A 10,459-nucleotide genomic window follows, 5' to 3' on the forward strand; every position below is an offset into this window, starting at 1 on the left:
TACGAACCGAATGCACAATTTCTCAAATATCTTTTGAAAAACGACTTACATAAAATTCTGTGTATTACGAATCTTATAGAGCGATAAATTCTAGATGTATTGTGGTATGTACCTAATGTGTTAAAATATACCAATTCAAAAATAATCGAATGGGCGACTGCCTACAGTGAACACATGGCTGTTCTTTTTTTTCTTCGAACTCTTTTTGAATTAAGTGCTTGTGGAAAAAAGAAAGTTTTATCAAAGGTAATACGTGTTAAAGAAGCATTAACAGGACACCAAGTCACAACAAGTTATCATTCTAAAGATAAATGAAAGGGAATCAATTCAGCCAGTTGTTTAAGGAGCAGCCTCGCCTTTTCCACAAGGATGTAGTCACTTATGCTAGCTGCCCCTCACGTCTCCTTTCGAGGAAAAAAGAATCATTGTTGTTGAAATCCTGCAGTAGGAAACCGCTAAAAAAAGGTCTTGCTAACAGTTGTTTTAGGAACGTATTCGGAAATCTTCTGAAGAATCTCCTTAGAAACCGTTTTTGAAAGGTACTTTTTTGATTTCTTGCTCGAATTTTTAAACGAAATCTGAAGAAATGACCTAACAAGTTATGTGTCAAATATTCTTAGACACTTTTCGGAATCTGAAAAAGCTCCTTATAGATTCTAGAAATATTTAAAATTTTGCTGAACACTTAAAAATGTCTTGAAAACCTTGTATCTGACAAACTCGTCTTATTAAATGGGAGACAACTCACATTAAGGGAAGGATTCGAATTAAAAAATTGAACTATTTATGAAATTAGGCAACCAACATGACTAATAAGTCCGCTATTAAATATGAGAAGTCGCATTAAAACCCAAAGATAGTAAATAAATTGTGCTGCCACATCGTGTCGAATAGGTGCTACTATCTAATTACACAATTCGTTTGTGTATACTCTAAATTAAATTATATGATTGCTTCCATGACCTTGTGCACTTCCCTTATTTTATCGAGATAAAAAACATCTGGTTGACATAGATTAAATTACATATAAAGGTACACGCAAAAGAGTTTGTAATTCAACAAATTCAAGGCATGTTTTCTTTTGTTCAAATACCTAGCCCTTCTGCTCTTGTATACTTACTTATACAAGGCGGAAATTTTGTCTGTATAAATAACAGTGCAGTCGAAATCGCAAACTCTCAAATTTTCGACCTTCATTTGTTAATAAACGCTATTCAAGTGATCTTAACCCTTTAACGTTTTGACATGGTGAATTTAAAATGATACATAGGGTACTTTGCTTTATTTAGAAAAAGACTGTTTGTGTTTGTTAATTTTTTCACATCTACGGTCAGGACAAACTTTGGCAAAGAAACGACCACTACCATAAATTCGATTTTAAATGTTTTTTCGTGTTGTGGTTGAATATTTTGGAAATCGCTTTAATAAACTTTTCACATTGATTAATTTTATTTTTAGCGGCACCAAAATAAACATAAATATTATCTAACTTTGCGGGCAGTTTTCTTTATCGCAATTTCACTTTACACGGGATGCCTTTCTTTTATTTGTGGTTCAGCGTAGCGCGCAGTACAATGTTTGTGACATTTACTGAATACCACTTTATTGATAAATACGGACGGTGTCCCTTATTGTTAACTGAATTATGATTGCGAGATTTTATATCCTATACGGTAAAATGTAAATGTTTCTTGAAGGATTTTTATTTCACGTTAGATTTTTGGAATTATTTAGGCCCTAAAAGGTCGCCGTACTAACCAAGCGCTAAGCTCTCGTATTGACAGATGCCAAAGCGAGACCCTCTCTGGTTGGCGACTCAAACCAGAATTAATAATTTCGTGCAAAACTCATCCCCTCTCTCTATACTAAGCTGACTTAAAACGCCTATTCCACGGTGGAAAGCAATGGTGGCGATACTTCGTTAATTTTCATTGGTTTGCCAATTCTAAGGTTGTCTACAAACAAAAATTTACTTTTCTATTTCGCAGTGTCAGAAATGAAACATTATATGACCTCTTTTTAACAATTTCCCGCCAAAGGTGATAAAGCTAGCTGAATTATAATCGACAAAATAAAAACTTGAACATGACATAATGAATATTTGTTTCTTATAACTACAATTGAAAGGAGACGGATAATAATCCATTCCGGCATTATTATCCATTTTGATTATTCAACGCGATAAGGCAACTAATATTTGTGTGCGTCGTCCCGCGTCGCTCCGCTGCAGTGCAGTTCCGTCTAGTACGATCTTACCTTTAATCTATAACGTCCAAAGTCCAGAGTTGGTAGTACTAAAAATAATTTTAAGTTACTCAAAAAGTGCCGAATTGCTTATTTTTGGGTGTTCATATCTAATACTTTTGTGCAACTTCCGCGATAAGTTAAACACTTATCAAAATGAAAGTCATCGGTAGTGATACTTGGGGTGTTTCATTAATAAAAATTAAGGTCAGATTCAAAGTGCCCCCAGGGTACATTCGGCGAACACACGTCGTTGGCTAAGGTCGTTTTACTTTCAGCTTAGCTTAGCAATACGGCTAATAGTGCTCTCCGTAGCTTGATTCTGGCGACCGTACAATGGGCGAAGTGCGCGGGAGGTTACCCGAACCGAGCACCCAATCTGATAAAACGATTTTGGACCCTATATTCTTCCATAGTGCTTTTGCAAGGCGGACAACACACCTTATATCAGCTGTTAAAGTCCCTATTGAAAGGTCACTTATGTTTATTTATTTATTTATTTATTTAACCAGAAACCATACAGAATAAAAATTCCAATTACATGGCACTGGGGCTCTGAACAAATATTAGGACTAGGATCTAATTTTATTTATTATTGAATTTAGGGGATCGTGAAAAAAGTCGATATCATTAACTGAGGATAACTTATTTAAAGCGATCAAGATCTTAATAAGTGGGGAAGTTGTGTTGTTAACTACAACAAGTTAAAAAGTAATCGTAAACGATTTACATAAAGCGCATTTCCACTTGCATTCATTTCCCATTTGTAAGATGCAACTTCTGTTAAAATCGTAAAAATCCGGCCACAAATATGAAAGATAGCGTTGCACATGGGCAATCCATTGTTGACGTGCTACTTCAATTTCAGTTTATGAGAAGAATTTCATTTCAATGCTTTCTAAATAAGAAAGTTGGAACTGCGCATGCGCAAACCTAAATTTTAAAACTAATTTACTATAACTAACTAATAAACTAAGATTTTCCTTTGTTCCAAGCGCCTAAGTATCAAATTTCACTTAAATAGTTCCATAGATAAAAAAGTTGGCACGGCGCATGCGCAAAATAAAATTTTGAAACTGGCGCTAGATTTTCCTTTATTCCAAGTGCCTATGTATCACATTTCATTTAAATTCTTCCATAAATAAAAAAGTTGGCACTGCGCATGCGCAAAACCAAATTTTGAAATTGGCGTTTGATTTTCCTTTATCCCAAGTGCCTATGTATCAAATTTCGTTTAAATTCTTCCATAAATAAAAAAGTTGGCACTGCGCATGCGCAAAACCAAATTTTGAAATTGGCGTTTGATTTTCCTTTATTCCAAGTGCCTATGTATCAAATTTCATTCAAATACTTTTATAAGTAAAAAAGTTTGCAATTCGGTTTATGGTCGAGATGCGAAAAGGGCACTGTGAATTTTGAATCGATTCGATTCAACTTTTGGCATTGCGTATTATATGGCTAAATCTATGCCCATATTGAATTTCATGCAATTCAGTTCATAACTAACGGAGATGTAAAAGCGATCGAACATTTCTAAACAAAGTTATCGTTCACACGGACAGATAGATGGACAGACAGACAAAGGAACAGACGGAGAGACCAACCGGCAGGCGACAGATAGCAATGCAAAATTATAAACGATCTCTAGGATCGTTAATAAACGGCAAAAGTGTAAAATTATGGAACATGTAAAAAACGGTTTTTGTTTTTTTTACAATAACTTTTTTTGTAAGCGGTACAGAAAAAATTCCTTCCTTGGTACAAGACTCGACACCATAACGAACCAAATAGCGAAAAAAGTAGAACAATAGCTCTTAAGATAAAAAATAAGTCGCAAAGTTATTGCGGACGGACGGACGGACGGACGGACGGACGGACAAAGTGGCCACAATAGCGCATTTTTTTTTTCTTGTGGAAATGCGCTAAAAATAGTATTATTTTGCCTTAGCTTAACAAATGGTACCTTAAGCTTAATTTCTTGAAGTAATTCGGAAGAGTATAACAAGTTGTGTAAAATTTTGAAGACAAAAATTGTGGAGGCAATGTACCGTCGGGTTTCTAACCTCGTTATATCTAAGCCGAAAGTACTATTTAAGTAATTAAGCTGGGTACCGTTAGAGATCAAATGTGGATAATTTTGGGTTGACCTAAAAAACATTACTCGGATGAACTTTTTCTGCACTTTTTCGATCATGTCTGAGTATTTGAGAGTTTGAGGAGACCAGATACATGCAGCATACTCAAGCTTGGATCTAATAAACGCATTATATAAGGTTAGCATTGTCTGTATATTCGTGAAATTGAGTGTATGCCTGATAACGAAACCAAGAAGTTTGTAACACTCATTTGTTAGGTATTCAATGTGTAAGTTAAAGTTAAGGTTGGTATTGAAAAACACGCCCAGGTCCTTAACGGAGGTGACTCGTAGTAACACCTTTCCATTCATCTTATAGTCAAAAAGTAAGGGATTTTTCGATCTAGTAAAAGTAAGGACTTTACACTTATTGATATTTAGTTTTAGTTTATTTTTGATACACCACTTAATTACTGAGTTAATGTCCTCTTGAATATTTAAACAGTCACTTGGGGATTGGACTTTATTAAAAAGTTTTAGGTCGTCCGCAAATAGTAGTGCTTTCGAGTTTTTTATCACTCGCGGTAAATCATTTATGTATAAGAGAAACAGAAAAGGACCAAGAAGTGTTCCCTGGGGAACGCCTGATGAGGGATAAAATTCGGCTGAATTCACACCATTGAATTTCACTCTTGTTTTACGGAGAGATAAATATGATTTTAAGAATTTGACGGTCGGATTACTTACGCAATTTAAAACAAGTTTACGGAGCAAGACTTGATGGGATACTGTATCAAATGCCTTCGCAAAATCTGTATAAACACAGTCCACCTGGGCTCTCTCATCCAAGGCTCCTGCTGAGAAATGCGTAAACTGCATTAAATTTGTAATCGTTGATCTGTTCCGCGTGAAACCGTGCTGTTGATCTGCAATTATACTGCTGAGATGGGAATAAAGTCTAGTATAGATCACTCTTTCGAAAATTTTCGCTATTGCTGGTATAATTGCAATTGGGCGATAATTCTCAACTAATTTTCGGCTTCCACTTTTGTGAATTGGTGTTATTCTGGTGCATTTCCAAGCTTCAGGGAATGTACATGTTTGCAAAGCTAAATTAAATAGATGTTGTAAGGGGGTTACCAATAAAGATGCACATCCTTTCACGATGTAGGGTGGGATTCCATCTTCGCCTATAGCCGACCTCGGTTTCAATTTTTTAATTGCTTCCAGTATCTCGGATTCATGTAACTGAGTCAAGTGCAATTTGGATAGCACCAGGTCCGATTCCACGTCATCTTCCGGGTCATCGTTCCTCTCCATAGTGTAGACTGACTCGAAGAAGGATGCAAAGGCGTCCGCAATGCTTCTGGCGTCCGTTAACGAGGTGTCTTTGTACTCAAAAACTCCAGGTAGTTGACTATTCTTCCTCAACGACTTGATGTAGTTCCAGAATTTATTGGAATTCTTCCGCAGATCCATTTCAATTTGATTAATGTACCTCTTATGAGCAATGTGGATCATTCTTTTGAGTTCTTTTCTGGCTTCAATGAAGTCTTCCGATGGGCCCTGTAACCGAAACTTATTTTTCTGTTTGATTTTCTTAATAATGTCTATATGAAACCAGCTAGGATACTTATTGGCACTCCTAATTGTAACTTTGGGGACACATTCATCGAAAATGTTCATTACCGTTTGATTAAAGCTAGTTACTGCATCATCTACCGATTTATGTTGGGCATTGAAAGCGTCAACAAATAATAAAACAATATTGACAAAAAAAAATCAATCTATTAAGGGCAAATATTTTGCAAATAACTCCAATAAGATATCCTCCGTTTAGCTGCCCACATTACTTCATCCGAGCTTTAAAGTACCTCATGACATTGCGACGCATTGCCAGTGGAATTAGAGTCTTGAAGTTTAATTGCACATGGAAAAGGCACATTTCCGTCCGTCTGCCTGTCGTTCCGTGATATAGCTCAGTCCCTAGACTGATCGACTTCGGGATTTCATTTCATGAAAGGTTATGGCCCCAGGTGTGCAGCTATCAAAAATTAACTTTGGCATTCGTCACGTGTTGTTGCCCTAAATCGGTCAAGGTTATTATTAAGGCACAAATTTTGTTGGGAGACCATTACACTCGATTGCTCGAAGACTAAGAAAAGGTACATGTGTACGTATCGCATTGACTTGTGTTCTTACAAAGTATAGTTCACATAATGTGGTAGCATAACGTCTAATTGATTTAAAAAATAAAAACAGTAAGCACATTTTTAAAGCTTTTCAGCTGTTCATCTCACGCCTAGAACACGTGCGTCAACATTTGGTTTAGTGGTTTGGCAGGAAATAAGTGTACAGACTGATGATGATCATTGAAATCGAGTTCCTAGGGATCCAAAACGCCGATTTCTGACATACAAAAATTGGAGGTCATTTGTAGACCCCTGTTATGCCAGTACTAAGTATTGCAGGTGGTAAAAATGATAATTTAAAATTGATAATAATACAAAGTTAGTTTTTTTTCATTTCACTATAGAGATTTCGAAAACCGTAATAGATAAGTACAAAGTTGCTGAAATTAGCAAAATCATGCACAATTTTATGCTGATTAATGTTCCCTTTCAAGGTTTCTTATAGTTTTACAAATAGGGATAATTTGCCAAAGCTTGTCAAAGGAAGGGAAGAAGAAAGGGTGTGAACGCTGCTTGTCTGCCCTGCTCAAAACAATCCTTTCCACATTCCAAATTTGTGGAACCATCAGGGTTTACATAAAATGTTTCATGGGTTCTAAGAAACGCTAACTCAATAAATAAGCAATGCGATCAGATGGGTCATGCTTCTTAAATAGTTTAGTTTTCCAATATTTGCATACAATAACGTCTTTTGATTAATACCTACGTAAAAAAATTCAACGTATTATTGCAAATTGCGCAATCAAAGGATACTGAGAGGAAACCGATTAACCTTTAAATTTCAAGTGACTACTTATCGGGAAGCCTAAAAGGAGAGAAAAACGAATTATCTCCGACGATAAGCGATAAGATACAAAAATCTTCATAGTCACTTTTTTTACGTTCCAATTGATTTCCTATAACCTGTCCACTTGAGAAAACGGTATAAAATCGTGGAGTGACAATCGCTCCTCACTTTTGGCTGAACCATGTTCAAACTAGTTTTGATTTCAGCGCTTTTCGCTCTTGCAGCTGGTAAGTGAACCATGTGCCATACATATGTGTTATTAACATATACCTTCCATTGAAGCGAGGCCCAACCGTCCAGAACTTCCTCAGTTAGATGGAAGAATTGTGGGCGGATACGATGTGAACATTGAAGATCACCCCTATCAAATTTCCCTACAGGTTTGGGGCACCCACATCTGCGGAGGATCTATAATTGCATCCGATCTAATTTTGACAGCCGCACATTGCACCATCAAGTACGTATTTTGCAATACATTGACTTAGTAACCTTTTAACACACACACACTTTCAATAGGTACCAAGCTGGAGATATGAGCATTCGCTACGGAAGCAGTATAAGGAACCAAGCCGGCACCGAAGTGCAAGTGAAGGTAAAGGATGAACACCCCAGATACAATCCATCCACAATGGACTACGACGTAACGGTTTTGGTTCTCCGTAATCACGTAAAAATGTCCGCAAGTGCCCAAGTTGTCCCACTAGTTGCCGCCGGTACTTCAGAAGGAGGTCGTGTCGCCATAGTTTCAGGATGGGGCGCACTTTCATCCGGTGGCTCATCGCCTTTACAATTGCAGGCAGTTAAGGTTCGAGAGGTTGATAGAAAGAAATGTAACAGTGACTACGGTGGCGGAATTACCGACAGAATGGTCTGCTTCATGGACACATACAAAGATTCGTGCCAGGTAAGTGAATCACTCACCGTTTTTTTTCGGAGCTAACAATATTTATAAATGCGTAGGGTGATTCCGGTGGCCCACTCGTCTCCAATGGTGTACAAGTTGGTGTTGTCTCATGGGGATATGGTTGTGCCGATCCAAGGTACCCAGGTGTTTATTCCAATGTTGCTGTACTTAGAGATTTCATTGATAACTAATCGTTGTCGTTTGAACAAATCTTTATGAAAAAAATGTGTGCAAATATAGAAACTTAGTTTCTTTGCAATTTGTTAGATAAAAAGTGTTCCCATACCCTTAATATACTATTGAGTTGCTAGCATAATGATTCCGAGGGGAAGTTTAAAGCTATAGATTGCGATTCGACCGAAATTCGATGAAAAAGGAGGATAACATTTACCTGTTGCACCTTGACTTTCTCAAATCAGGATAAAGGGTCCCAAAAATGCAGATACATATGCAATATGTTAGCTCATAACCACTGACCACAAACTTCGTTTCTTTTACTATTGAAAGGAGTTGGATAAAAATGTATTTTTGGCATGCTTCCCCATACCATTCACAAAAGTAAAACGTTGGTAGTGCGCTGGTAACTACGAGAAGACTAATGAAACATTTTGATATTTCATTTTGATGGCAGAACACCATAAGCCGTATAGTAACCTCTGAATTCTATTCATTTAGCCATTGACCGAATAACCTTCACTTTCAAAAAAAGTGCTGAATTGCTTCTTTTTGAGTATTGATATCTAGATACTAAGAGTATTGAGTGCAACTTTCGCGATAAATTAAGTACCTATCAAAATAATAGGTACCTCAAAAACTTAGCCTTGCTGATAATTAAAAAGATTATGAATAGCAAAAGTTTATTGCTAATCGATTAGCTCATTTCCATAAAAAAAATTAGGGTGGTTCTTAAAGAAAAATGTACGAGCATTGAAACCTTATCGTCAACAAATAATCAAATAAGTGACAAACAAACCCAATCAATGAAAGGCAAATTTTTTGTAGGTATATAATTTGCTATTTTTATTTTAATAAACCGATACAACGAAATATCGAAGGATCCTCAGTATTACAATCACTTTTAACGACAATTTATTTTAATCTTACAAAATACGTTTTATAGTTAACAAAAATGCATCAAATTCATGTCTTGGTCATTGAGATAATGCTTTTAATCTTGTTCCCAACGATATCAGTGCAAGAAAAACGATTTTGACATGTTTTGATCAAAATCCATGTGGTTGCCAAAAATAGATCAAAATTCATGTTTTGGTCAATGAGATAATGCTCTTGGTCTTTTTCCCAACGATCTTGGTGCATAAATAACGATTTTGACGTATTTTGATCAAAATCCATGTGGACTCCGAAAGATCATTTAACATCTTTGAATCTCACATATGCGGTTATCAAATGTGCACGACGTGATGCACTCTTTCAGCATCAAGATAATGCGTTAGAAAGCTTTTAAAATTCCCAATTCATGTGTAAAAAATAATTTTGGGTACATTTTGATGAGTTATATTGAATTATTACACATCTAAAAGCCATAGGGAATAATCTAGCGAAAGTCCGAACTCGATACATGACCTAGGGAATGAAATATGTTAATTTCTATTATATTGAGCCCGCAGTTTTTCCTGTTCCCGATTCACTGGAAGCCCTATAACTTTTGTTCCTGTTGAACCAGCGTACTGAAAATCAATAGCGTCCGTCCTTTAAAACCAAATTTCAACACAATCGGCCACTTTTAAAAAGAGTTAGGGCGCACACGGACGGACGGGCGGACGAACGGACGGACGACAATACAAAAGTATAAAGGATCTGAGGATCCTTAATAAAGGGCCCACTAGCAACCCTGTATACAGTAGAATAGAAAAACATTAATCTCTGTTCGAATTGCGTATTCGGTTTAAAAATTCTGACTTTAGAGATATTCCACGCTGGGACTGCTGGGGTGATCTACCAGCAATTCTATACAAATTCATCTTCTATCCGTTTTTATTTAGACATTTTGTAAAGAAAGTTCTCCCGTATTTTGCACGTTTTCATTTCGAACAATTTTAACAATAATCGAATCGAAAAAATATGAATTTGAAGAAGCAGGTATATATAACCAGATAAGCTTGATCTTTCTGCAGGATTGAAAAAACTATCTGTAATCAATCAATCTTCAGGATGATGAGAAAAGGATTAGGATTTGAAAGAAGTGGATTGGGGGAACCTTTCTGTCTTGGAGGAGAAGAGGCGATTTAAGGAGGGCG

At 36.4% G+C, this 10,459-nt stretch overlaps 1 protein-coding gene across 1 annotated transcript; it reads left to right on the forward strand.

Annotated features, from left to right (window-relative positions):
- The first annotated feature begins 7,433 nt into the window (after positions 1–7,433).
- LOC116178706 (trypsin epsilon-like) lies at positions 7,434–8,454 on the forward strand. Its single transcript, XM_031498284.1, has 4 exons — positions 7,434–7,524; positions 7,580–7,754; positions 7,814–8,201; positions 8,258–8,454. Exons 1-4 carry the CDS (start codon positions 7,479–7,481, stop codon positions 8,390–8,392), a joined length of 744 nt encoding a protein of 247 aa, XP_031354144.1. The 5' UTR covers positions 7,434–7,478; the 3' UTR covers positions 8,393–8,454.
- The last annotated feature ends 2,005 nt before the right edge of the window (positions 8,455–10,459 follow it).

This window comes from Photinus pyralis, unplaced genomic scaffold (genome assembly GCF_008802855.1).
Source record: "Photinus pyralis isolate 1611_PpyrPB1 unplaced genomic scaffold, Ppyr1.3 Ppyr1.4_LG8, whole genome shotgun sequence".
NCBI classification, from domain to species: Eukaryota; Metazoa; Arthropoda; class Insecta; order Coleoptera; family Lampyridae; genus Photinus; species Photinus pyralis.

What these genes read in the sequence shown, in the direction of transcription:
- LOC116178706 (XM_031498284.1), top strand. Translation starts at nt 7,479, where the DNA reads ATGTTCAAACTAGTTTTGATTTCAGCGCTTTTCGCTCTTGCAGCTG. An exon ending in GCTTTTCGCTCTTGCAGCTG is followed by an intron (nt 7,525 to 7,579) that starts GTAAGTGAACCA and finishes CTTCCATTGAAG; the next exon opens with CGAGGCCCAACCGTCCAGAA. An exon ending in CATACAAAGATTCGTGCCAG is followed by an intron (nt 8,202 to 8,257) that starts GTAAGTGAATCA and finishes ATAAATGCGTAG; the next exon opens with GGTGATTCCGGTGGCCCACT.